This window comes from Oryzias latipes, chromosome 24 (genome assembly GCF_053564925.1).
Source record: "Oryzias latipes strain Hd-rR chromosome 24, Olatipes_Hd-rR_3.1".
In the NCBI taxonomy this organism is placed as follows: domain Eukaryota; kingdom Metazoa; phylum Chordata; class Actinopteri; order Beloniformes; family Adrianichthyidae; genus Oryzias; species Oryzias latipes.
The window spans coordinates 23,128,625-23,156,122 of record NC_136260.1 but is presented as its reverse complement, the minus strand read 5'-3'; the positions used below and the strand labels follow the sequence as shown (position 1 = coordinate 23,156,122).

The following is a 27,498-nucleotide window of genomic DNA, read 5'->3' as shown; positions in this document are numbered from 1 at the left end:
GAACGGCGGCTCTGCAGGCCGACGCCGTCACATGGCCTGCTTTTCTTTTTCCTTTAAAACATTCCGCACAATCAGAAAAAAAAGCAATCATTAAAATCTATTGTAAACTGGGAGCCGATGCAGAGACGCTGAAACTGGAGTGATACGATCTCATTCTGGTTTTGGTTAGGAGTCTGGCGGCAGCATTTTGGACTAACTGGAGTTGATGCACAGTCTGCTGTGAAGGGCATGTTAGTGCGTTACAATAGTCCAAATGGGGAAAAAATCAAAGCGTGAATCACCATCTGTAGACATTTCTTCGATAGGAAGGGCTTATCCTGTAGAATCTATGCATTTGCCAGAAACAAGATTTAACGTGTCTCCAAATTCAAATCGGCATCAAATTTAACCCGCAGATTTCTGCAGCTTGTAGAAACATAGTTAGACAGAGACTCCAGTTTCTGAGCCTCACCATTTCGGGCCTCAAAAATAATTACATCAGTTTTGTCCATATTCAACTGCAGAAATCTTCGGCCATCCAGGTTTTAATATCAGCAATGCAGCTATTGAGATTCTTTAAAAGACCATGGTCACCAGGTTTAAAGGATAAGTCAAGTTGATTATCACCGGCATAAAAATGAAAATTAAGGTTATGTCGGCATATTATCTCCCCCGGTGCCTTTAAATTGGAAATAATAGAGGTCCCGGTACCGAACCCTGGGGAACGCCACGTCATTTTCACCTTGGATGAGCCAGAATTGCTGATGAAATCATCAAAAAACTTGTCCGATAAATAAAAATAAAACCAGTCAAGAACTGTGCCAGAAAAACCAACCCAAGATTTCAGAGGTTGTAGTAAAATTCAGTGGTCAACTGTATCTTTTAGTGACCTCTGACCTCCTCAGCTGGATTTTTCCCTCCATATAAAGGGAATTTTCTGAGGCCTAAGCAGCTTAAATCAATTTCACGTTTTCACACGTCAGGATGTGAAATTCCAGAGAAAGTTTTGTCACCAGAACTGCTCTGTCCAACCCGAGACAACTGACGTGCTCCTGGAGCCTGAAAACCTCAGTGGGATGTCCTGGTTTAGTTTGAAGGAAACTTCCTCATCGAGCTGCTGCGAAGAATCCAGAGGGACTCGTACTGCAGGAGCAGCCATGTGCATTTTCATTTCGGAGCTGCAAACCTGCTTTTTAGGTCAGACAGTTGTCTGAAAAATAGACACTTTTTTTGAATTAAAAGTTCTCTCTTCCTCAATCCATACTTGTACTTTAAGAATATTCTTTAGATTTTTTTATTTATTTAAACTAAACAAGGCTAATTATTCATTATTTCAAGATTTAATATTTTTAGTTCCCAAGTTTGACCGCTAGACGACGCTGGTACTCCATTACCATCGCATATCAAAACGCGGAAGCGACGGAATTTTGACCCAAATAAGATTCCGTAGAACAGAGCTGCTTGTTTTGAGTCAAGCTAGGTTTCTCCCACGGTTCTTTGTAGTTTCGGGACATTTTTAAGAGAGTTTGAGGTCACGTTTTTGGTATTTAAATGATTCATATTTACGTAGAGTTTATAGCCAAAGACAAGGTTTTCGCGGAAAACCCGTGTCGGGGGGACTTTTATGTTGGTAACTTTGCTAGCAAAGCTAGCCAGTAATGATCGCATCTTTTTATCCGCAAAGTCTAAACCACATTTCCATGTAGTTTTTGACAACGTATCCACCTTCCATGCTTTATTTAGAATTTAAACTGTGATTAAAGTGTGCACACTTCAAAGTTTCCGTTTATTTTCGTTAGCTGAGTTCGGGTTGGACTCCGAAAAATGACCAGCAGTTCCTGACCCGCACAGACCGTCACATTCAGCAGCTCAGACTCAAGGTTTGGTTGTTATTTATTATGTCATCATAACGCTTCAAAAACACAACGTAATCTTTACTTTCCATCCTCCAGGTTTCACTCCGGGTGACCCATGCTTTCTGATGAGCTGGACTCCAAACCAGAGGTAAACCTTTGGCTCCGTTTCCCAGATTCAGACTGACCGGCTTTAACTAAATCCGGGTTCTGCTCTGCATCACGTCCCCTGCAGCTGCTGGTGCAGTTTGTCCAGAACGCCTCCATCCGGCTGGTGCAGAGTCTGGAGGAGTCGGAGTCCAAACACCCCTGCCTGCCTCCTCTGGCTCCGGCTGAGGGCCCCCTCTGCGCTCCTCTGGAGCTCACAGGTCAGCATCGGTCTGCCGCAGAACCCCCCAGGGAAGACCTGCATAGAGCACCAACTGTTACCGGCCCTCTGAATTGGTCCACCGCTGACCGTTCTGTTGGTGCTGACGGACCAGAGGGGGACAGACACATGCAGGGATCCCATCCGGTATATTTAGTCGTTAGCCGACTGCCAGCAGAAACCTTCCAGAGTGACTGTGGCCCCCCCTTCATTCTCCTTACTTTCTGGAACAGCATCTACATTCAAAGAAAGTCCAAGTTTAGTCGTCTTTAAAAGACATTATTACTCAACTGACGATGGTTTTAAAGTGTTCCATTTGATTTAGTTTTATCCTGTATTTTTCTTTTTTTTACACTTGTGTTTTATAATCTTTTGTTTTTTCTTCCTCCGAAAATCTGTTTGATTTCTTCAACATGACCCTGCCAGGATCCTGTAGATGGAAATTAGAATTTGGCTAAAATCAAGCAGATTTTCATTAGTTTTATAATGTTTGACATGAAAAATATCTTTTTTTTAAAAGAATAAATGTTCAAATAAGAAAAAGTTTTTTTTTTAAAGTTAATAGAAAAACCTCTTTGAGGCCAAAGTTAAAATAATAAAATATGCTAACTTGAACACGAGTGAGTCAACTACCAAAAACCGCTCATTTGAATTGTTTTCTAAGAAACAACATTTCTCTAACTTTTAATGACTTAGTGAGAAAATAATGAACATATTTTTGAGAACATTGTTGTAACTTAATATTATCAATCTGTTCTGATTATTTCTTTCATGAAGAGAACCGTAATACAAGAACATATTAAACATAAGTCCTCATGACAGGAAATGAAATTCTAATTTTAAAGCTTAAATCAGCTTAAACAAATTAAAAAGAGACGGTGGCCTTTTTCCATTTCCAAACCTTTATCCTGACAAGAAAACGTGTTTGCGTTAAAGTCTAAAGTGATTATTGGACACGGTCTGCAGCTGTAGTGATTTTCTTAACAGATGGGATGAAAAGGATTCAGAAAAGTGAAGTTTGGATGTGGAAAATGTTTTGGAATCTCTCAGGATCGTTCAGATGCTTTTAATAACCAAACAGAAACATACAAAAGAAATATTTTATTTAAAAAGATGAAACTCTGCACGATTCTGCCCCCCCCCCTCTTTTTTGGCCAAATATGAATATGAATAAGTAAATAAACGAACAATAGACTGGAAATATAAAAGCTTGCATTCACACAAAGAAATTTATCATAAAACCTTCAGTAAAACATTTTTACAAAATTAGTCAAGTTTTTTTTATTTATGCTCAGTCGGGGAGCTGCCAAAGATGTCCTCGGTCCGTCTGTGGAGCGGCGCCTGGACAGAAATCAGTGACGGCGTCTTTTCCAGGAGGCGATCACCATGAACCGTCTCCACCTAACGCTTCTCTGTGTCCTCAGACGGAGGTTTAGGCCATGAGTCTGGGACCCCCGTCTCCCTGTCGGGGTTCGGGTGCCAGTCCGAGCCGAGCGCGCTGGTCGTGCACTCTCAACCGCGGACCTCGCCCAGCCCTCCAGCCATTCTGCACGACCTGCAGCAGCCGGACAGCAGCTCCTACGTTCTGCTGAACCTCGCTAAAGGTGAGCCAACGCTAAACCGACGGCGCTCGTGGCTTTGGCGTCGCGGCGTAGTCGGTTCTGGCTCTTCCGGTCCAGGTTGATCCCTGGGAGCAGGAGAAAGCCTCGGTTTTCTGGCTGACAGCCCTGTTTCCAGTTTAAAACCTAGACGACAGCTTCAGCGTTTGGTTTGCTGCACTGAGAGGAACGTTTGTCAGCTGAGGGGTTCCCAGCAGAATCTGGAGGAAAACCCAGAAAGGAGAAGATCAGTCAGAACCTCGTTTGGGTCTTTTTGGGCAGAAGTGTGGAGGTGTTTGTTCCTGTTAAATTATCCACTTTCCTTCTCCTCTCAGGCATCACAGCCTCTGAGGAGTCTCTGCTCTTCACCACAGACGGAGGCGAGGAGGATGAAGACGAGGGCGTCTCCCCGGGGGACTACGGCGTGGACGGCAACGCTCCCTGGTATCTGCGGGTGCAGGAACTCGCCCACGACAGCCTGATTGCCGCCACGCGGGCACAGCTGGCCAAAGATGCTAGAGCGAGCCAGGACAGCAGAGCTGCAGGCGTCGGCAACGGTGAGTGACGGCCGGTGAAAATCCCGGCGCTTTCCGTCAAACTGAGGTTTCCCGCAGTGAGAGATGAAGAGCCGGAAGGCCGCCGTGTTCTGTGAAGATCTTCTTAATCAGACATTAAAGACGGGCTGGAAATGAGGTCAGGGAGGAGATGAAACGCCGTTTAATGAGGCGCGACTCCAGCTGGTTGTCATCAGGAGGCTCCCAGTCAGAGTGAATTTGTACTTTTGTCTGTTGGAGCAAACGGAAAGATTACAGCGTTTGCAGCCGAGGATTTGTGGAAGCCTGGATTGACGCCGTGCGCAGCGAGCAGGACGGCGGTTAGGAGAGCTGTGAAAGCAGGAAAAGCAGCTGGATGTTTTATGGTTCACCCGCCTGCACGCCGTCTCTGCACGCCGGTGTGTTTATTTACAGACCCGTGCATTCCTCTTATCTCACCGCGAAGCGGCTGCTTTGATCTGTAACGGCCGTGAACTTCCAGCACCGCCAACCGTCCGGCATTTCCTCTGCAGGCTGCTTCCCTTCCTCCGTTCATTTCTCCCCGACGGTTCAGGCGCCTCCGACTCCCGGGTACATTTCTGATCTCTGTACGAGTTCTGAGTGGAAATGCAGCCCGAGGTTTGGAAAGCGGCGTTCCTGTCCTGATTAAAGCCGTTTCTCCGTTTGATCCTCATAACAACAGCTTACATGTAAAGCAGCTCAAAAACGCAGTATAAATGAAAACATACATGTAGATTTCTGTTTAGATCCCTTATACCCACTTTCACTGGCTTCACCAGACAAATTAATGGAAAAACCTATTTTTTTGGTAAATATTCCATATGGAAGCATTTCTGTAGCATAATTAAAAATAAGTCAATACCAGAAATTCTGCGTTTGTTGACTCAAAATTATTAAGAAAAATCAATTTTCTTCTTCAACAGCGCTCATTCTGTCACTCCATTAAAATGATAAAGTAGTATTTGAAATTTCATTTTCAAATGTTTTCTAGTAAATGTGCAGAAAATTGAATTAGAAATATTTAAATTGACAATTAAAATGGACAAATGCTTTTTGATTTTCACAATGCATCAAATGACTCAAAAATAAAATAAAAAAATCAATCCTTAAAATGTTTTTTTCCCTTTCCGCTCATTTTATGACATAAAAGAAAATGAAAACGCATTTCTATTATTGACTTTTATTTTTAATGATGCTACAGAAATGTTTCCATAGTTCTCAACAGGTTGATGGCATTTAAAAAAATTTGAGAAATGAAAAGTGGGAGCAACAGGAGAACGCCACTTTTGTGAACTCGCCACGCTAACGCTGTTCAAAATCTGACAAAGTGGCGTCAGGGGTGAAAGATTGAAATCCATAGAGGTTCACATTGATTATTACTGCTATTGATATATTCAAGACAGCCTCTTCCAAAGGTCAAAGGTCAATGGGACTTCGATTGTGGTTGCAGACCTAACCTGATGGCGTGTGAAGTGTTATGATGAAAATGTGAAAATCGCCACGCTGTGCCGTGAAATGGCCATCCCATAATCATTTCCAAACTTTGACGTCAGCTTTTGTTTATCTGGAAGGCGTTTAAAGAACCATCGTTCATTTGTGTGAGGTATTTCCCTGTAGTGGATCCTGATCTGATGCTTCTACGTGGTTCTGGAAGCACCAGGACCTTCCAGACCTCTTTAGGAACACGAGTTTGGTTCTACAAGCTGCTTCTGTGTAGAAAAAGCCATTTGTAAAAGGATTCAAGTTGCAAATAAACAAGACTTAGTCTGGAGTGAAACTGCTTGATTTCAGGCTGCAGCAGCTGAACCCCCCCACCCCACCCCATTAGATTACACGCCGTCCCTCCAGCGGCGAGGGGCCGGGCAGCTGCTCCCACACTGAAGGGCCGGCTGGCGGCGGTTGAAGGCGTTGGAAGCGGGGCGCCGACCGGGTTCAAAGGCGGTGATTGCATTCAGCTCCGCATTGTTTTCTCCTTCCTGCAGCCCGGAGCCGCTGATTTTACGGCGTCAGCCTCCAGAGGCTGGCCACCTCGCTCCATCCCATTGATTACTGCACAAATCCCCCTCCCTTTACGGTTACCTAGGCGACCACACGCACAGTCTGCTGGCAGACGGGGACAAGCAGGAGGCGCCGTCTCGTACCAGCCTCCCGCTGGGCAAGCAGATCCTGCGCTGCTCGTTCGAGGGCTGCTGCAGGACGTTCACCTGGCCGGCCCACCTCAAGTACCACCTCAAAACGCACAGGTGCCCCCCCCCCGTGACATTTAAAGTCAGAGTTTCTACACAGTCAGGGGAGAAACGTGACCTTTGGGCCGTTTCAGGAACGACCGCATGTTCAGGTGCAGCGCTGAAGGCTGCGGGAAGAGCTTCTACGTGCTGCAGAGGCTGCAGGTCCACATGAGGACCCACAACGGAGAGAAGCCCTTCATCTGCAAGGAGAAGAACTGTGGGAAGAAGTTCACCACGGCGGGGAACCTGAAGAACCACAGACGCATACACACAGGTGAAGAAGAGGCAGCCGGGCAGCGGCAGGCCTCTGGCTGATCCCCGGTGAGGGTTTAGGATCCTCCATGAACAGAAAACGGACGTTCCGGCCTTTCTGAGCGGTTCTGAACACTTTCATTTTTTGCAGATATACTCGTATATTTTTAGTACAATTCCAGCTTCTTTCACTTTTACTGAAACTCTACCTTAAAACACAATTCCAGGTATTCCATGTCATTTTTTTACTGTGAAAATTGAGGACAAAAAGTTTTTGTTTTACAACAAATATTGAAAGTGTTCAGATGAAATAATAATTTATTAATAATAATAAATAATTGCCTCTGGTGGTAGGCGGGCGCCTGTGTTTGGCAGCGGAGCCGCCATCAGTGTGTGAATGTGTGAGTGAATGGGTCTGTGACTGTAAAGCGCTTTGTCCTTGTAGGAAGAAAGGCGCTATACAAGTATACGCCATTTACCATAAAAACGTTCAAACGTTTCCACTGCACGTTTGGGTCGACCGTTTGGGTCGTCAGGAGGAGACGAAACTCAGCCAGTTTATTGACCACGCCCACTTTCCTAGTATGTCTGTCGTATCGTTTTGTTCAGCTTGAGGCAGCGCTTGATAAATTCCATTTTCAGAAGATTCTGGTTCAAAAAAAAGTGCGATTAATGGAAAAAAACGCCACCTTGGCGAGCTCGCCACGCTAATGCTGTTCCAAATCTACCCTGTAGTTTAGAAATGGAGACAAACCAAGTTTATAGGTTTACAAACCTCAGACGAGGTCGGACGCTGCACCAAAGCTGTCGTTTCCCCCTTAAGCCGCTAAGAAGGATCGTCTACCTCATCGTCTGACGACAGTTATTTATTTTTAACGCCACATTCGTACAGAAACTCGCCGACACAAGGTTGAGGTGAAAGTATTACGTTCGTTTGCGATGATTTGTGCAGCAACAGTTGTGTTTCTGCAGGAGAGAAGCCGTTTCTGTGCGAGACCGACGGATGTGGGCGGTCCTTCGCCGAGTACTCCAGCCTCAGAAAACACATGCTGGTGCATTCTGGTGAGCGGCGCCGCGTTTTACACCTGCACCCCCGCCTCCGCCCTCCATCGGGTTTGTTTAGTCCGTCTGTGTTTTGCCCCCACAGGTGAGAAGCCTCACCTGTGCGGGATCTGCGGGAAGACCTTCTCTCAGTCGGGAAGCAGAAACGTCCACATGAGGAAAAGGCACGGGGAGGAGGGGCTTGGCGACGGCGGCGGCAGAGAAACAGGTTCCTGTCTCACTCAGTCAGTGTCCGACACCTGCAGAGGAGCTGCTGGTTGGAGCTCAGGTGATCCTGGGTTCAGCATCTCCAACCGTCAAGACTGATTCCTAATCAGAGTTTGGACGTGAAGATGATCACAGCTCTGATCGGGAACGGCAGCCTCTTTTTGTGTCGGTTGTGTGTGTGTGTTAACACAACCACACAACCTCCTGCCTCGCTGCTTTGGAGGCGCTAACGTCTGGTTTGAAACCCACAGGAGAGGCTCTGACACAAAGCAGCCTGCTGGAGGCAGACGGTGAGAATGGAGGCGGTATGGTCGCCATGGCAACACCGGTGGAAGCCATGAGTCTTCATCACGCCATGCTGAGATCGCCAGGTGAGCCATTTTTGAAACCCGGCGTGTTGTCGACCCGCGCGGCGACTTCCAGCTCGGCGGCCAAATGGTGTAGAGTCCGCCGCAAACGTAGATTCGACAGAGGTTTGATTCTGCTCCTCCTCCTGCAGGTTCTGCAGACTCCGTGGTGGTCCTCTCTCAGCCGCACGAACTGGTGGCGATGACCGCCGAGGGCCACGCTTACGCCGAGGACGTGGTTGCTCTGCTGTAGCCCCGCCCGCATCGTGATTAACCCCTCCCCCCCGCTGGATGGATTCGGAACGTTTTACAAACATCTGTACATATTTGGGTGCTTTTATTTTGGCGAGTTTGTACAAAAACACCCCCCCCCCCCCCCCTCCAGGTTTTGGTGAAAAACTTCCAAAGAAAAACGGATGACGGGTTTAAGAGAAACGTAATCGATGAAGAAAAACCTCAATGACATTTAACTGTACCAGACACACAGTGTGTATATAGATGCTATGAGAAAAACTGCCAGTTTTGTGTATAAATACTATAAATAACGAGTTCAGCCTTGACCATTCCTTAAAGACAAACCACATGACTCAGCATCTTCTCAGTGGATCTTCAGCTCGTGGAAACGGTCCAAAGCGGCGCCAAGAGCCCAGCTGGCCTCCACGTTGTTCACCTTCTTGGTCAACTAGAAGGAAATAGAAAATGATTTGAAAAAGATTTTCACATTTGTGGTCAATTTTCTGAGTTCAACCCTTGTGCTATCCTATGACCCCCCCCCCCCTTCCATTGACGTGTTCTCCCTACCATGACAAAGGTGGATAAAGGTGGAAAGACTTCATGTAAACAGCGCCTCCAACAGAGCAGCTGCTGTAACTGCATCGCCCCCATTTTGACTCAGCTCCAGGGTTGGCGTTCTTGGAACTACCGGATCTCTTTGAGCATTTACGTAATATGTAAGGGTTAATGGCCGACGGACTGTGCATTGTGCGTTAATTCTGATAATGCACACTACGAAGGCCAATGGTCACTTACAAAAGAAACAAATATTTAACCAGTTTTTTTAGTACTTCATTCTTGTTATTTTTACGGTTGGGATCCCTTTTTTTCCACGGAAAGCGGACTATTTCTCAGCCGGCGCAGCAAAGAAAAGCGACATCTATGCTGATGATCACGATGTGTTTATATAAAGCATCAGAGAGAACGTTCACCTCTCACGATGACGAAGCTAAAGTTTGGCCAGTGCGGTGATACAGAACGCTTAAGATACACGACCGGAACTTCTTTTTGTCGAGACCATGGCGACACTTTACGGCCGTTGGGCGGAGCCTCACCTGCAGGGCGGCGCTATCCTTGAAGCCGAAGCCGTCCTTCAGCAGACAGGTGATGTAGGTCAGGTCCATGCACAGGAAGGGGCTGGCGGGGGGGTTCTTGGTCATGTCGCTGCAGACTGGAGAGGAGGAAGAGACGTCCGTCAGGTCACGCCTTTCAGGTGATGGCGGGGGTTGCGGGTCCTATTCCCATCTCACCCTCTTTGGCTCTCTTCCGGAAGTCTCTGACCTGCACCGTCCCTCCTGTCAGTCCATCTGCAGCAATGATGGGACTCGTTTTACGTTCACTCGTTTTCAGCGCTTTCACAGCACGGAGGCGTGGACACTAACCGATGAGGCCGGCGTCCACGGCTCTGTCGTAGTAATAAGAGAAGGCGTAGAAAACGCCGCCGCTTTCCAGCTGGTATGGCTGATGGATGATCCCCTTCACCGCCTTCAGGACTTCCTGATAACAAGGTTTGTATCCCTCTGGGCCTGAAGGGGAGAGTGTGTTTACTAAAGTCCCTTTTTGTGCTTTTTTACCATAAAGAAGGAACAAATCTGTCAGGAGATTGACAGGATCTCACCGCCCGGCTCTCCGCTCACTCGGTAGACCAGCCCTCCGAAGCTCCATTCATCCCTGAACTTGCCGGGGAGGCAGGAGCTCCGGAAAACGCGCCACTCCGACTCTGTGGGAACACAGACGTAAAGCATCTCGCGCATCAGACTGTCCGACCGGCGCGAAGACGGCCGACGCCCTCCTACCGTCTGTGGTCAGAGCGCCCAGCGTGGAGAGCCGCGCCGCCATGATCCCGCTTCCCAGATAACTGGACCAAAATAAAAAAAAAACACAGAAGTACTGCAGACTAGAACATCTCGTATAAGAACAACCAGACCTTATTTCATGATGTCATAGAGTTTCTTCTTTTAATGTCCACTTAGAAGCCTCTCTGACTCCTCCCCCTTGCCTTTGCCACCCAATAAAAATCCATCAAGAAAAAGATTTTTTTTTTTCAAAATGGCACCTTTTCTGTTGGTTTTATCTCCATAGCAACCATTTACTTTTTTGGTCGCCTGTGGGTGACGAACAGATCGATGTCATTTTTAGAAGAATCTGCAAAAGTACATTTTTGGATTACCTTGACAACGGAGGTTTTTATTAGCCACGCCCACATTCTTAATACGTTCCTTTTGTATGTTATATGAATTCGTTCATCTTGAGCTAAGGAGTCGAAAATTACATTTTCACAATATTCTGATTGAAGAAATGTGCGACACGTTACATTTGTAAGCTCGCTACGCTAACGCCCAAAGATGAGGCGACAGCTGCAAATCAATAAAAGGACTTTACCTTTGTAGGATAAAATACCGGTGTTTTTTTTTTTTTTTTATGGGAATATTAAGAGGGCGGCCTCCTCCTGAGGTCAAGGGTCAACAAAAGCACGATCTCTCAATCAATGCATTTCTTTTCTCCACATTAGCCAAAAATGTAAACATCTGCAAATTACACACAAAATGACCTTTGGCCATCCCATAATAATTACAAAACCCCCCTTTGGCTATCCCTGACACGTGTGTTCTGGTTTCGTTGGTGGGTTTCATTCTTGTTGACGGTTTCTCCCGCTGTGATGTCATCATTTTATGGGTGGGGTCGATTACTGTGTCTAAACTTCGTTTTCCCAGGGTACCAGGTGTGTGGTACCCTGGGAGAGTTACCTGTGAGAGTAAAGTTCAAACGTCGTGTTCAGAAAGTCCAACCTGGCAACAAAATCTGCAGCAGGAGCATCTTCAATGGTTTTCTGCAGAAGAAGAGTTTGAAACCACGTCAGAACTGGTTTGACATCCAGACCTGTGCAGAAACGGTTGTGTGTTGAGACAAAGCGCCGACCCTGACTGTGGGCAGGAAGGTGATCTGTGTGGATCCGCCTCCTAGATCCAGAATCCCCACCGTTTTCTTGGATTGTGCTTTCAGATGACCTTAAAAAACAAAAAAACACTTTCCCTTTTAATCCAGAGAGTGCAGCGCACTGGGATGATGCACCTCCTCCAGGAGCGTTTTAGTGTTCGGTCAGAGGAGGATCACAGAGAACTCTTTCCAGGTGAAAGCAAGGACTGTACTCACCTGTCAGGAAGTTCAGAGACACCCAGGCCAGGATTCCTGTAAATGTCGACACACAGAGGTCATTTTAAGAGGACAAAGCTAAACCCTTAATGCTGCAGCGCGCCAGACGTAGCATTTGTCACCAGATAATTACTGGCCTTTAGGCTGAAAATGACTCTGTGGTGAAAAGCCTTCATTATTTTAGGTGTCGGCATTAAAAAAAACATCTTAATCTGCAGCAATTGAGTTAAACGCCTTCATTAAGTCGAGGTCTTTATAGAAACAGCGAAGCACACTGACGCCGTTGTTCCTGTTTTACGTTTTGACCCCTCCTGCCAGGGCGAGTAAGGGGCGTTACGGTGACCGCCGCGGTACCTTCGTCTGTGCCGTTCATGATGCTCACGCCGTCGTCGGGGACAAAGAACGGAGATTCGTCAAAGACGAGCTGGATCTGGCGGCAGAGAGAGGGGAAAATGTGACAAACTCCCTCAGAGGCGCCCCCTGCAGGTGGATGCTTGGACCTCCGCCACGGGCCAGAACAGACCTGGTCCAGGAGAGCCTGCGCCCGCTCTGCGGGGAGCAGCCGCAGTCCCGCCGTGGCTCGGAGCACCAGCGGCGTCCTCTTCCAGTCCACACGAGGCACCGTCTTCTTCGCCACCTTCAGCAACATCCTGACCGTGTGGCCGGCCTGTTCAAACCCAACAATCAGCTCCCATCCGGCCTCGTCTTCCTCACGGCAGAGGAAGGCTGCGTTTCTAACGGCCAGCACTGGACTCACCACTTCGGGGGCGTCGGCGTACGCCGACAGACCGGGCTTCACGGAGTGGAACATCTCATTGTCCAGAACAGGAAGCGGCTCTGAAACACGTGGGACAGTGAGAGAGGCGTCTGCAGAGCTCACCTCAAAAACGGGTCGTCCTCTTTTACCCGAGTCCCCCTGGATGAAGGTGTACACGTGGATGCGCGTCCCCGTGCTCCCAGCATCGAACATCACTGCGTGGAAGATGCGGCTGTGGTTGGCGGGTCTGCTGAGGGCGGGCAGGAAGCTGGACAGGTCCAGGAGGGAGCGCCCGAGCTGGGCTTGGTTCTGGCCCGCAGCGGCCAGCAGGACCAGCAGGAGGAGCGGGGAGGCGGCGAGCTTCATGTCTGCAGCTCTACAGGTGTCAAAGAAAGCCGGTTCAGGTCGTTCCACCTCCGTCACGCCGATAATGAGTGTTTGAAGCTGCTAAATTACCATGTGGCCGGCGAGGAGAACTCAACCTATTTATGCCTCCGTGTTTGGCCCCGCCCCGGGGTCCCGGCGCGCAGCACGTCCCAAAAAAAGCCCCTGCGTTTGCTGAGTCGACGGGTCAAACGTTTACGCAAACATGTGGGTTGATGCGGTGAGCTTCAGTGCGATCATCTCACGCTCAAACATCCCATAATGTCTCAACACGTCTCGCCCATCATTACTAAATATTCTGAAGCTCAGCCAAACGGAGGAGAAATTCCCAGAAACTTTGCAGCACTGAAGTGCCAGGAAGTAGACAGCTCCCAGAATCCCCTTTGGTTCACCTGCTGGAGAACCGGGACCTGCGGTTCTGCTCCATCAGTCCTGACCTTAAATGACCTCGATTTTTAAATGGTTTACATTAACGGGGCGTCATCTGCATATTTAACAGAAATCCTTTCAAATAAATGATAGGAATGCAAAAAAAAAAAAAAACACACATTCCATTTGGTTTTGCTGTAATTTATCTTTTTTATCGCTCGTTGCTTTTTTTTCCATGATGTACATTAAAAACATTTAGCTTAATAATTATTAGGACCACCATAAAGAAAAATATATAAAAGTATGAGGAAAATGTCGCAATTTTACAAGCATAAACTCATTAAGATAAAAGTCAAACATTTACAAGAATGAAATCGTAACATCATAAGAAAAAGGTCTTACTTTTAAAAGAAGAAACTCATGAATTTGAGAAGGAAGAGACATGAAATGAGGGTTAAAATACGTGAAGGTGATGCAGCAATGTGCAGTTTTTGTGCGTGGGTGCATGTGTGCAAATAACAACCAGCTAATGACAACAAAGCCGTAAAAGTAGAAAGAAAGAATAAACTTGTAAAATTATGAGAAAAAGGAAAATAAAGTTTTCTATTTTCTTAGAAATGTATGTCTATAATCTATTAAATTCTCAGATTACAAAATTATAACTTCATTCTTGTCAAAATTGACTGTTTTACTCATATTTTTAGAAGTTTATTTTCAAAGATTGTGACTTTTTTCTTACAGTTTTACGACTGTATTCCCATATTTCTATTTATTTGTTTGTTTTTATGGTGACCCTGACCCTCCATCATACAGGCGGATCACATAAATATAAATGGAACCTCTTTGTCATCAATACTGACTGATTCATTCTGACAGAGGCGTTAAAGAGACTTTAGGGATACAATTCTCCAGAAAACCCTGAATGCTGGCTGAAAGGAGCAAACGAAGGTCAATAAAAAAAAGCTTCATCATGAAAAACATTCCAGACGCAAACAAACAAATAATAAATCGAAACTTACTTGAATATTATAATTTAAGGAGAATGTGGCGCAATAATAACATATATATTATTTGTTGATTCTAAAAGTAAAAATAAAGGTAGAGCAAATACTAAAAAGTATAAGCAGGTTATATATCAATGTAGAAATTTCTTGGAATAGCTTTTTTTAGGTGACGTCACTGAAAACAGCTGGAAATCCTGTTTAATACTGTTAACTTGCTTTGTTGAATTTAACGTCTAATTTACAAAAAGTGTGTTTCAGCACAACCTAAGTCCCGGCCCGTTTGTCTCTTTAACCCGGGTTAAAAATACCGCACAATGATGGGTTAAACCGCGAGAGCTGGATGTTAGCGGCTACTGATGCTAACCGGGGACTTTTCACGTGCTAATGTTAGCCGTGACGTCACACCGCGAGCTTGCGGCGGCCTTCAGCCTCCTTACGGGGTAAAACTCCCGATTCTGACCGGGACACGCTGCATAAAAGCGGCTTCTGACGCGGGAAACACCGGCAACAAAAGAACGTAGCTCACCATGGTGTCCGACAGCAAGCTCCTCCCACTGGTGATGACGAGAGGTAACGTCATCCACGGCTAGGCTAGCTGGGTAAAGGGGGATGGGAGGGGGGCAGCTACTGGCCATCCCATTGGCCCACCAGACACGCCCCGCCCTCTATTTTTGAACATCTTAAATCAAAGCATTTCTCGTCTTTTTATGAAGGAATTCTACTAAAACCAATGAAGAATTTAGTTTATTAAAAAAAATTGATACTTAACAATTTTACATTTTTTAATCATGTTTTTTTTTGTTTTGTGTATGACCTTTGACCTTTAAAATAATCTCTGTGATCAACTGTTTTATAGGTTGTAGCACATTACTCTTTTTCAAAAGTAATCCGTTACCCAATATGTTGTGAAGAGTTCAAAAAATTAGTAATACTACTGTAATGTAACTGTAACACATTACTTTTGTATTGAGTTACTCCCAACACTGGCTATAGATGTCTAGAAAACCTAACCTGAAGTGGAATGACTATCCAGACCTAGTTAGCTCCGCCTACTTTAAATTAAAGCCCACCCACCTGCCAATCAAAAAGAAAAACATTTCCAGCTAAAGTGCAGCTAATTAAATCATTCCTGACATTTTGTGATGTTTTTCTGAGCAGCACCAAAGCAGGGACCCTGCAGGAACACAGACAAACTGCTCCTTCCCTCCATTCTCGGTGGGTTCAGACCAGCTGAGAGATGTCTGTTGACGTCTTCTGAGCTCATTTCCAGCAGATTTCCACCTCTAACCTCTCAGTCAACTAAAGAGCAAAGTCCTTATCTTAATGGGCAAAAGTGCGAAAGAACGAGTTGGACGCGAGTCACAGTTCAGTTCACTCAATTTGTGATCTTTATTAAACGGCGAGCAGCTGAAGAATCCTCACAGCATCGTCTCACAGGAAGGAGCTCTGATTCCCCACCCCTCAGAGCGGAAGGGGAACCTTTCCAGAGATCTTACCACCATGGGAAAAAAGAACCGTCTTTTCTGGAGATTGTTCAATGTATTGGAGAAAACACCACCTAAAACCCTTCGACAGGAACACTTGAGGACCCTAACGACTTCTTGGAAGATAATTCCCTAACCAAAAGGTGGAGCAGGCCTCAGACACATGGAGAAAGGTAAACCCTTCTCCAGGACCCAGCAGACCGTCTCGCTGAGGCTTCAACCTTCCCATGTTTCTTTCCTCCTTTAAACAAAAGCAGATGACATCCCATCCTTCAGCAGAACAATCTGATGAAGATTCCTGAACCTCAGTAGAAGCTTGTGGAAGACGTTCTGCTTCCACGATGAAGTGAAAAACGGGATAAAACACATCGACGACTCCCCGTGTCGTCCCGGTCGGTTTAGATCAAGACAGAAAAACAAGTTCTCCATGGAAGACTCAACCACATCCTTCCATGTTTCTGCTACTACGAAAGATTCAAACAGTCTCCTACGTACATCCATTCTCCCTCTTCAGGCTTTTTTTTTTCTTTTTAAGGCTTACATAAGAAGTCATTTTTAGCTTAGCGTCCCATGGTTGGCATGGTAACGGCTGGGCTGCTCACTGTGGCGTCCTCGGCCTTCCACTGCGAGGTTACGGTCTTGATCTGAGTGTAGAACTGGATGCCCTGTTGGAGGCGGCAGAAGGTCAGAGGGGTTTGAACAGACGTTCCTCCTTGCTGCCTTTTTTCATTTCCTCACCTGTTTGCCGTAGAAGTTGGTGTCTCCTCTGAACGAGCCTCTGGAACCGGTGAAGGAAAACATGGGGAGAGGAACCGGGATGGGGACGTTCACACCAATCTGCACGGAAGAATCAGTTTAACCTGTTTTCACTTATAATACGTGTTTGTAACAACTTACATATAGTACTTTCTGCACTGTAAGGCGCTGTCACAAGAACAAGCAGACGGCAGGTTTATTAGCTCAGCTAAAAGTCCACAAAGCTGAATCAGGGTCAGGCAGGCAATAACAAGCTTTGGAGCATCAAATAAGAGACTGGGGTAGTCAGGATCCAGGTGAGAGCCGACAGGCAAACAGAATCAGAGACAAAACAGGATCAGAAGATCAGGTTCAGATATAACTCTGGGTGATGCAGGCAGAGCGGCACAAACAGTACTTCACACTGAGTGAGGCTCAGTCCAGTCCAGAACCCTTGTGCTATCCTATGTGCTATCCACCCTTACATTGACGTGTTCTCCCTACCATGACAAAGGTGGATAAAGGTGGAGAGATTTCATGTAATCCATGGACACCAGTGAAGATCACAAATCATTGAAGAAAAAAGGTCTAGTGGGGTTTAGACCAGTGTTTTTCAACCAGTGTGCCGCAGGAAATTGCCCTCATTAACTGAACTAAAAACATTTTCCATCTCCTGATAAAACACTGAGTAGTTAGGAATATGAAAGATCGTAAAATACTTTTTTCTTTGTTTTTATTGGATTCTATTAAAGACATTTTGATAAGAATGACGGTACCGCGATTTAGCTGCAGCTAAAGCTGTTTTCGGAAAAGTCCCGCCCCTTTAACTGTCTCCACCAATCATTCTTGGAGGCTTAATCACACGCCATCAGTCTGACCAATCAGAAGTGGTTAAAGTCTTCACTTCCTTGTTCTGATTCTGCTCATAAAGTCTCACAGTTCCAACAAAAATAGCAGCTAAAGCTCGTCTTTAGCGGTGTAGCTTTCCACAGAATCTGGTATCAGACCGTGGAAACAGTGAACAAAACAATAACGCTCAGAGAAGAGAGTCTGTCTGCATTCGGCAGTTGTTATTTCACTACATCTCCCATGATGCATTGGGTTAAAGTGACAGCTTCTCAGCGCAGAATGAGTCTCTCCTCTTAACGTCTTGAAACAACAACGAACACACATCAAACAGTTTTTTAAATCTTGTAACTTAACTTTTATTACATCTTTTATAAAAAAACTGCTGCAACTTCCAGCTTTTTCTGCCACAATTATCACAAAAATGCACGCGAGGGACTGTAGAACAATAAAGACTATGAGTTTCACCTTTTTCTTTTATTTTTGGATGCTGGTGTGCTGCGGGATTTTTGTCAAGGTTAAAGTGTGCCGTGGCTCAATAAAAGTTGAAGAACACTGGTCTAGATGACCCCACTCCCAATGTAAAAGTGCCTAGGATAGCACAAGGGTTAAGTTGACTGTGAGTGGTTGCACATGAGTCATGTGTGTGGCATCCAGAAACTGTGGGCCGGGGTTGCTGGGAGATGTAGTGCATTAAGAACTCCAGAGACGGTTAGCTGATCGCGATAGTTCATTTGGTGATATTTGTATCGATTCAAAATGCTGTCAGGACGATATCTATTTAATTATTTATGAGCGTCCTTCAGCGTATAATTTCTCCTCTATGATCAATTTTCAAACGGTACCCTCGTGGTTTAAATCTGGATCGCTGATTGGAAAAGTTCAACTGGCTGAAGTTTTAACGTCCTTTCAATGGCCGCACTTTTTGTATGTAGAGCCCGAAAACCAACTTAAAAACGCACGTATACCCAAGAGTTTTGAACCCGGAACGCACGTTTACACGGACTTTTCATTGGAAGTGGTCGCTTGAACACGCATTTTGAGCCCGGTGTGAACATATCATCATAATTTAGTGCACATTTGTATACAAGTTCAAAAAAGACCCATAGGAGCTTCCATAGCAGAAGAAGCTTTAAATTTCCTCGCCAAAATGTCTCCAACTTCAAAACTAAATCCAGATGAGCCTTTACCTGCCCAACATCCACCCCGTGGGTGTATTTGCGCGCCGTGGCTCCGTTGGTGGTGAAGATGGCGGTGCCATTGCCGTAGGGGTTTCTGTTGATCAAGGCGATCGCTTCATCCAGCGTGTCGACCTCCAGGACGATCAGCACCGGCCCGAAGATCTCCTCCTTGTAGCACGTCATCTCCGGCTGGAAGGGAAGAGCGTCACCTCAGGGAGCGGGTTCGAGCGCCTGCAGCCGGGTGTTCTGCCCAGCAGCTCACCGAGACGTTGGTCAAGACGGTGGGTCCCACGAAGTTCCCGTTCTCGTATCCTTTCACGCGGACGTTTCTCCCGTCCAGCAACAGCTTGGCGCCTTCGTCGACGCCACTCTGAATCAGATGTTCCACCCGGGCTTTGGCCTCGGGAGAGATGAGGGGACCCACATCTGCCCCCGGCTGATCCCCTGCGGCAGACGATTACCCTCTTTATGGCGTCTTCAGAACCCTTTTGGGTGCAAAACATGACTACCTACCCGCATTAACGTGCAGCAATTTGGAACGCTCCACCAGCTCCGGAAGCCAATCGCGACTCTCCCCAACGAAAATGGCGGTGGAGAGAGCCATGCAGCGCTGACCGGCCGCTCCAAAGGCGGCCCCCACCAGCTGGTTGATGGTGTTCTCTTTGTTAGCATCGGGCATCACGACACCGTGGTTCTTGGCTCCCTAAACACACGACCTGAAAGTCAACAGGTGTGTTCAGAGGAGAGAGCTCCAGAACTAAGGACCAGGTACCATGTTGGACTGGACTCGCTTCCCGTTCTTGGATCCGCGCTCGTAGATGTACTCTCCTGCCTGGTTGGATCCCACAAAGCTGATGGCTTTGATGGCGGGATGGTCGCAGATGAAGTTCACGGCTGCAAAAAGGTACAAACGTTTTAACCGTTTCGGTTTCCCTTGAGGAACAAAATAAAAATCTGATCTTTCTGCTTTGAAAACCTCGTAAAGACCCACTGGTGCTTTTGGCGATTTTATAGTTTCAGAAGAACATGCTAAAAACACCATTTTCATCGTGGTGGGGCTTTTTTGATGATAAAGGACATTAAAAAAGTAAATGAAGCCCTCACCTGCATGCTGTCCGTGGATGATGTTGAGCGTGCCATCTGGTGCCCCGGCGTCCTGCAGCAGCTTGGCCAGAAGCATGGTGCACCCTGGGACGCGCTCTGACGGCTTCATCAGGTAGGTGTTGCCACACACCATCCCGATTGGAAACATCCACAGAGGGATCATGGCGGGAAAGTTGAAGGGGGCGATGCCGGCGCAAACGCCGATGGGCATGCGGTACGTGTAGGTGTCCATGTCCTTGGTGATGGAGGGTAAGGTTTCACCCAGCATGAGGGACGTGATGCTGCACGCATGCTCCACCACCTCTGATGGGGTCAGGAGGAGGGAAACGATCCAATGATCAATCAATAGGAAAGAAACAGAGATTTATTATACAAATGGTCCCTTATTGGATGCACAGTAAGGTTCATACGTCCAGTGGAGTTTTCTAAAATCCCGGGCATTCCTGACATGTTCCTTTCTTAGCTTACTGGCGTACGACCAAAGAAGGACAGAGAAAAACATCTCCTCCTTTAGGACACGGAACAGAGTTTGTCGGTCCTTAATAGACGGAAAACTCCCACCTTCATATGAACGTCAAGTACAAAAGCCGAGCCTAGGCAACAGAGTAAAGCGGGAAACCTTCAAATCTGCCAAAGACAATGGAAAACAAACAGTGCTCCTTTGCTTCTTAAAGGTAAGAAAGGAGGCATCATTAGTAGTTCCACGCTTTTCTACATAAATATCTTCACATTTCAGAGTTTAACTTTGAAACTTGCTGCTCATCTTTACTTCAATCTTTGCTAGGAAATGTTTCTGAGGATTCTCCTTCATCCATGTCAGGTTCTCAGGGGTTCTTCAGGACTTTCAAAGGTTCAAAAACATTCTCCTACACAGATTCTTCTTAGGTCCTGTTCCAGTTTCCTGCAATAATCCAAGCGAGCCACAGGGGGCATGAAGACACCAATTAGGGCTGGTGAGGTCATCCAATGAAATTCCTAAATGTATCTGCTATGCTGTTTAAAAGAAGCAACTTTGATTTAATTACACGTCGTAAAAGGCTTTTGGCTGGAGTTTCTTCTGCGTTTCCTGTTATTTAAACCCCAAACAGTGGATGCAGTTTATTTTTTACTTTAGTGAAATGCAGGTATGGAGGTTTGGGTTTTTCTGGGGAACATTTTGTGGGGGGAAAACTAAAATTAAATATGAAACTTCCTTTCTTACTTCTTGAATCAACAAACCTTTAAACCTCCCAGGAGTCTGCAGAAAAAGTCAATAATGCGCTGCATACAACACAAGTGCAATAGACACTTATCGCTTCTAAAAAATATTTGATCCAAGCGTCTTAACCCTTGTGCTGTCCTATGGGGTCCAAATGACCCGATCCTTACATTGATGTGTCCTCCCTACCATGACAAAGGTGGATAAAGGTGGAAAGATTTCATGTAATCCATGGACACCAGTGAAGATCACAAATCAGACAAAGCTCAACAACGCCAAAAAGAGCTTCTGAAAGAAAAACTGAACACTAAAGGAAGTAATTTTACTAAGTGATTACATTTAAGCCTGCACAATAAATTGCAAATTTACCATGATCTCAATATCAAGCTGTGCAATACGGATGTCACAGAAGACGTGAACATTGCAATAAATGGTTACCTTAAATGTGACTAAAACAATCTTATGGCAACTTGAAGTATTTAAGGAATCAAATATCTTTATGCATTTGACCAATCAGATGGAGCCGTTTTATGTTAGATGCCTCCCATGTAGAAATAATTTAAGTTGAATCCAATTTAAATTAAACTGTTTGCAGTAAAATGGAAATGATTTATTTAGTTGTTTTGCCATTTCCTCATGTACTGCAAATGATGTCGTCATCGAATATTGATCACTAATATTACGAGTTTTCTTCATATCGTGCAGCCCTGATTTCAATTGTTTGCTTTGCCTTTTAAATAAAGAATTTTAGAAAATGAAAGGTGTTTATTTACTTCTTGCACATCTGTGTGCGAATAAACAATAACAAACCTATACAATAACAACACAACAAACCTAAAACTTACAAAAGTCCCCCACCCATCTGTATTTCATCATCATCATCATCATCGTCAAGCACTTTAACAATAAAAATGACAGCATTTGTGACCGAATGCTTTTGTGAAGACGAAGTCTGAAATTTAGCAGCGAAGCGTCCCAAAGCTTCAGAGCAGAGATAGAAAGATTTAAAAAAAAATAAAAATAAAAAGTCTAAAATCAAATGTTTCAAACGATGCAAACTCCTACTCAACCCCAAATCCAACCAAACATCACCAAACCCACGTGTGGAGGAGCAAATAAGTCAAAACGACCTCTTGACATGTTTTACTTCACTGATGAACCTCCACATTTATATTCCAAACCATTAACAGAAATGAAGCAGCGTTTCCCCTGTGTGTGTGTGTGGGGGGGGCACGCCTACAAACGGAGCTGCAGTCTGTCGACAGAACTGCAAACATGCCAGGAACAGGAAAACGAGGGACCGTTATGTGAGAAGAAAAGCCCGTTCCCCCTTTTTATCTACACAACTAACTTCATTTTTCAAGAGTTTTTTTGGAGATTAAAAGCTGCTAAAGTGAACCAAAGCTCCTCATTTAGACGACGAGGAGGAGACGGTAATTATTTTGGAGCAGGACGCACTTCAAAGCTCTCTCTGCGGACTTTAACACAAACTTTAAATGAAACTTAAATTCAAAGGGAAGCTTTTCACGAAGGCGTCGTCACTCCAACAGGATCAGGAATCTCTCAGTGAAGAACTTACGCAGTCCCCGGAAAACATCTCCCTCTGCATCGGCCAGCGTTTTGCCCTGCTCCAGGGTGATTATTTTCGACAGTTCCTTCTGAAATATTAACAAGAGAGGAGCACAGATCAGTAGTGGAGGAGCAGTCGTTTACCGGACAGACGGAGGGGATCTTCTTACGATGTTATCCTTGATGAGCTGCTGGTAGCGTAAGAAGACCTGCTGCCGGGTGAGGATGGAGGTCTCAGACCAGGACTGGAAGCTCCTGGAGCAGGAATCCACGGCCGCCAGCATCTCCTCCTGAGTGGCTTTGGGAACGCGTCCCACCACTTGGTTAGTGGCCTGAGGAGACGGACCGGACCAGAGCAAAGTCGCCATCACGTGACCTTAAAGCTTGGCCGTCAACCATCGACTGTATAGGACAACTGGACTGAGTGTGACGTCATCCATAAACAATAGGTTTACTTCCAGCTCCATTGAAATTCCGTCAATTTGTCCGCCTTTATTTATCTTTATTTTTTAGATACGGAGCCAGAAATCGTCACCAAGCAGTGACTGGACCAAGTCGGTCCAGTCAACGTTTCAAGGAGGGAGCTTGTTGGAAGGCCAGCAAGCCCGTCTATTTTTAAATTGAGGAATTTGATTGGTCAGTTTATAATTAAAAAAAAAAAAAAAAACAGGAACAAAACTTTTGGTTAATCAAGAATATGTTAAAACAAAAAAAGGTATCAGAGCCAGAATGGTTTTTCTTCTTCTGTGGGATTTTGGCTTATTGGAGCCACTTCCTGTTTGGAAAGCCAGAAGGGGAGAGGTCACTCAGTCCAGTTCTCATTTACCGTCAATGGTTGTGTTCAAATACCTTAAACTACCAACTACTTAGTGCACCATGGTCGCCAGTTTCAAGAACTGTCTGAATCTACAAATCAAGAGCCCTAGAAATTTCCCAGAGCTGCATCGATAGCCAATCTAATGTGGGGAAACAAAATACTTTAATTTTCTCTATGAACCTAAAATGACCTAAAAGCTGCAGGTGAAATACTCACCGGGTTGTGAACGTCCAGCCATTCCGATGAGTTGGACTCGACAAACTTGCCGTCGATGAAAAGCTTGGTGGTGGGCTTGAAAACATCCAAAGGAAGCACAGATAATTAAGCACACACCATGACAAAACTGTTCTTTTTAATGTAAAACAGAAAACTGCGTTTCTGCGGCAACCCCTCAAGACAATCAGCAGTGAGCTTGTTGGAAGGCCACACCCCTCCCACTTGATCTGACAAGCTTTTAAAATGTCTGGACATGGGAGCCAGAAGACACCACCTACTTTTAATTGAGGCATCTGATTGGCCAGATTAGAACTTAAGTGACTTAAACTACACATAAAAATATGAAGAAGAAAAAAAGATTATTGGACAAAGATAACGACTGAGTATTTATCTATAAAAGTCTATGGGATTTTGGCTTCTTAGCACTTCCTGTTTGGGACGCCAGGGGGGCGGGGTCACTCAGTCCAGTTTTCTTTTGCAATCAATGGTCAGAGTGAACTGCATGACATTGATCAGCTGATCCTGATTGACGGAGTCTTCTTACCACTGAGGAAGAGGAGGAGTAACACATGCGACCCAGCTGGACGGGAGTCTAGGAACAGAGATAAACAACATTCAGAATCTCGTGGACCTATGAGAATGGAGCGGAGCGGGGAGCTTGTGGCCCCGCCCAGTGTAGAAATAGGATCCCTTTCACACTGCATATTTTTGTCAGCTGCTGCTTCACAACGATTTGAATAAAAAAATAATCAGAAAAACACCATTTTGATCAGAGAGGGTCTTCAAAGCTCACAGGACGGTTCGGTTCTGGCATGGGGTGCGGGTTTGGCATGGTGGGGGGAGTGGTACCGAGCGCATGACTTTGTTAGCCGATGCGGCTCGGGGTATTAGCCGACTTGAGTTGCAGACGTGCCCAAAAGAACCAACGGTCGGTTCTGCAAGAACGAGCACGAAATTGTTCGTACCTTTTTGTTTAAAAGCGACCGGAGGAGCAGAGCCGCCATTGTGGCGTGTCAGGTGACTTGTTTCCCGGTCCTGAAGCCCTTCAAGCGACCCAGAAGACCCCCGGAGAGCGGAGAACTTCGCCTGCAAACAGTTCCGAGGTATGAAGGAAGGGGAGGAGGCGGAGCTCCAGATCTACAGCTGAAAAAGACGGAAAATGACAGCGACATTCGCTCATCCGGATGTTCTTTAGATCTATGAAAAAGAGACGCTACGCTATTCGCTGTTTCAGATCACGTGAGCGGGACCTGTATTTTTAACAGCCAATTAAAACACGATAAAGGCCAACCGCCCCAAATTAAGAGACGATGATTGGCTTAGAAAAGAGAAGTAAAATTGAAAGTTTGATAAATTAATCACAAATGATTATTTTTATTAAACTGAACATAAATCAAAATAAACATTCAATAATACCATATTTTTCAATTGAAATATTATTAAAATATATGTATTTTTTTAAACACATTCATGTATTAAAATCAAATTCATTTGTTTCTTATCGAGACATAAATGTAAATAAATATCTTTTTATTGAAAAATAAAAAATTATAACCTTTCATAAATAACATAACTGCCCTCTTAGACATTGGATGGAAAATGGTTTGCTGCTCTGAATGCCAGGCCACCGTTTCCATGGCGACCTGCTTTCAGACAACATGGAGTTCTTGCAGTGGGATTGTGTTTCTGTTGCAAACTGGATTGAGTCCTTAGGATATCCACAGTATAAGGTACAAACGTTTCCAGGTAGATGCCAAAAGATTGGTAAAGAAAATAAATAAATAAGATAATTTACACACAAAAAATGTTTTTTTTCTGTTTCAGGCTTGTTTCACTGAGAATCAGATCAATGGACGAAAACTCATTTTTGTAAACTGCAGCAATCTGCCCAAACTTGGAATTGTTGATTTTAAAGACATGCAGGTATTGATTCCAGACATACAAACATTTATGGCAGATTTCTTTCAATCAAAAACCTGAGCAATACAACTTAAAGATGTTTGGAAAAGTACTATTGATGAAAAAAAGTCATCATAGCAGTTTTTCTTCCCAACTAACTGTGTCTTTAGCTCCATTTAAATTATTTTTGGTATAACACGCTGTTCCTTTTATTCCTTTGATGAAAACTCCCACCCCTACAGTTTCATTTCTCAGAAAAGTTTGCACCGTTCTCCTTGAATTATTCCTGCCCTGTGAATAGAAATGTATAAATAATCGTGCCCACATTTCCACCTGCCAGCAGATGACACAATTCTGCTCCGCTGTGCAGCGGGCAGCTCTGCACTCTGGGTAAAATATGCTGCACAGCATCTTGCAAACAAGAAAAATCACCAACAGGAAGTCCCTTCGAACTCGTCCAGGTGTTCTGGCAGCTTGAATAAATATAGGCCGGCCTTGTGTGTCGATGTGACTCCGCGTGAACCGACTCCACATCCGTGGGTGAGGTGCAGACGCCCGCAGAATCTGGTTTCTTAGCAGAACTCGTCAGGTCTGCCATTTTTGCAGAGAAAGCAGGCCACACCAGATCCTCTGCTGCAAACTAATGTGAGCTCCTCTCAGCCCTAACGAGATACCCAATTGGTTCCTCCACTAGTAGCACATCCTTTCTGCAGAAAAAGGGGGAAAAAAGAGAGCATCTTTTGAGGAGGAATGTTGCTTTTCTTCTTCATTTTGATGACGTCTTATAGATCTTTTCAATTGAATAGCTTGTGTGAAGTCAGCTTGATGAAAGACCCCCCGCCGCTGTGCCTCCTGCAGGTCATCTCTGCCCGTGTGCGTGAGCTGCTGGGGATCACAGAGACCCCGTGGAGCCACAGCATCGCTGACCCTCCGCGGGACGCCATGGCCCTGTTCCTGGAGAGGAAGAGCCGCACCGGCGAGCGCGCAGACAGCCTCACCTACCAGCAGTTTTTGGCTGGGAAGCATCCGTGTAATCCCAGCACGACCTGAGAACGGGAAAGATGCTGAGATGTGTCAGAGTCACTTCCTGTCAGCAGGAGGTCACAGACCCTGACATTAACGCCACAAAACTGCTGGTTTAGTGGTCAGTGAGCAATAAATGACGTCTTCCGTCAGATTTCCATGCTTGTCAGCATGAGTCCACCCTGAAAATGTTTGGTGATTCTACCTGAAACTTCACCTTTTACAGATCGAATTCCAGCTAACCAAAAAAGATAAAGTTCCTCTCCGATCATCTTTTGATCTTTTTTTAACGCTGTGGTCTTTTAGTTATGATGACGCTGTTTTTAGCCAACATCTAACAACCTGTGTTGCTCTCTAGGAACATAGTTTCTGCAGAGCGGCAGGAGTTCATTAGAAATTCAACCTCTAAGTTGTGACTGATGGTGTGGAGCAACCCCACCTCCACTTCCCGTCACCCACCTATTTACAGCTGGTTTGATCATTTTTTGCTGCCACCACGTGCCTTGTGGTCGTTTTTACGATATAGTAAAGTAAACCTACTGTACCTCAATCCAAATGGTATCTTCCAGTTTTAATATAATCGATTTATCTCATTTTGAGAGGATTTTATAATGGTATGGGCCGATTCAATTACCAGCTTCCCTCAGGGGCTGCATGGTGGTGCAGTGGTTAGCACTCTTGCAGCGAGAAGGCCCTGGTTCAAATCCCGGCTGGGACCTTTCCGTGTGCGTGTTTTTCTTTTCTAGGCATAAAGTCCAAAACCATTCTTCATGTAGGTTAATTGGTGACTATAGGTGCATCTGTGGGAGTGTGTGCCCTGTGACAAACTGGTGACCCGTCTGGGGTTTGCCTATCAGTACTGGTTCCGGCTGGAAAAAAGGATGTACCAAGTCAAGAAAATGGATGGATGGAATTTGCCTTAAATTGAATCATCAATTAAGTTGATTCATCGTTAGAAATCTAATTTTAAGCTTAATTTTCTTTATATGTGTCCTCCATCATCAGAAAAATGCTAAAAAAAAAATGTTAAAAACACAAT

At 45.3% G+C, this 27,498-nt stretch overlaps 4 protein-coding genes and 1 long non-coding RNA gene across 11 annotated transcripts; 2 read left to right on the top strand and 3 right to left on the bottom strand.

Annotated features, from left to right (window-relative positions):
• Positions 1-1,407: 1,407 nt before the first annotated feature.
• Positions 1,408-8,995, top strand: znf410 (zinc finger protein 410). 6 transcript variants are annotated; one of them, XM_078943232.1, is made up of 11 exons: positions 1,408-1,859; positions 1,932-1,983; positions 2,068-2,200; positions 3,624-3,803; positions 4,172-4,354; positions 6,435-6,594; positions 6,672-6,853; positions 7,804-7,893; positions 7,979-8,101; positions 8,352-8,471; positions 8,600-8,995. In XM_078943232.1, exons 2-11 carry the CDS (start codon positions 1,951-1,953, stop codon positions 8,698-8,700), a joined length of 1,305 nt encoding a protein of 434 aa, XP_078799358.1. In that variant the 5' UTR covers positions 1,408-1,859; positions 1,932-1,950; the 3' UTR covers positions 8,701-8,995. The 6 variants fall into 6 exon arrangements, with proteins under 6 accessions (XP_078799358.1, XP_011489706.1, XP_023808575.1 ...); XM_011491404.4 differs by having other exon boundaries at positions 4,133-4,354; XM_023952807.2 differs by having other exon boundaries at positions 4,133-4,354; positions 7,979-8,161.
• On the bottom strand, positions 2,024-2,448 carry LOC105357133 (uncharacterized). The gene is made up of 2 exons (XR_911160.4): positions 2,312-2,448; positions 2,024-2,238 (listed from the first exon to the last, which is right to left on the bottom strand). It is a non-coding gene; the product is annotated as an uncharacterized LOC105357133 (long non-coding RNA).
• Positions 8,768-15,035, bottom strand: entpd5b (ectonucleoside triphosphate diphosphohydrolase 5b). 2 transcript variants are annotated; one of them, XM_078943233.1, is made up of 15 exons: positions 14,914-14,940; positions 13,087-13,188; positions 12,780-13,006; positions 12,631-12,710; positions 12,397-12,540; positions 12,228-12,303; positions 11,874-11,909; positions 11,640-11,728; positions 11,468-11,550; positions 10,517-10,578; positions 10,339-10,440; positions 10,103-10,246; positions 9,971-10,027; positions 9,776-9,891; positions 8,768-9,129 (listed from the first exon to the last, which is right to left on the bottom strand). In XM_078943233.1, exons 3-15 carry the CDS (start codon positions 12,994-12,996, stop codon positions 9,046-9,048), a joined length of 1,290 nt encoding a protein of 429 aa, XP_078799359.1. In that variant the 5' UTR covers positions 12,997-13,006; positions 13,087-13,188; positions 14,914-14,940; the 3' UTR covers positions 8,768-9,045. The 2 variants fall into 2 exon arrangements, with proteins under 2 accessions (XP_078799359.1, XP_004083373.1); XM_004083325.5 differs by lacking the exon at positions 13,087-13,188 and having other exon boundaries at positions 14,914-15,035.
• A 711-nt stretch (positions 15,036-15,746) lies between these two features.
• LOC101158320 (methylmalonate-semialdehyde/malonate-semialdehyde dehydrogenase [acylating], mitochondrial) lies at positions 15,747-24,752 on the bottom strand. Its single transcript, XM_004083326.4, has 12 exons — positions 24,503-24,752; positions 24,082-24,129; positions 23,538-23,612; positions 22,675-22,836; positions 22,515-22,593; positions 19,738-20,040; positions 19,406-19,527; positions 19,147-19,336; positions 18,896-19,077; positions 18,643-18,822; positions 16,610-16,708; positions 15,747-16,536 (listed from the first exon to the last, which is right to left on the bottom strand). The coding sequence occupies exons 1-12, from the start codon at positions 24,539-24,541 to the stop codon at positions 16,432-16,434; spliced, it is 1,584 nt and encodes a 527-aa protein (XP_004083374.1). The 5' UTR covers positions 24,542-24,752; the 3' UTR covers positions 15,747-16,431.
• A 376-nt stretch (positions 24,753-25,128) lies between these two features.
• Positions 25,129-26,642, top strand: LOC101158569 (sterile alpha motif domain-containing protein 15). Its single transcript, XM_004083327.5, has 3 exons — positions 25,129-25,267; positions 25,362-25,460; positions 26,295-26,642. The coding sequence occupies exons 1-3, from the start codon at positions 25,154-25,156 to the stop codon at positions 26,484-26,486; spliced, it is 405 nt and encodes a 134-aa protein (XP_004083375.2). The 5' UTR covers positions 25,129-25,153; the 3' UTR covers positions 26,487-26,642.
• Positions 26,643-27,498: the final 856 nt, after the last annotated feature.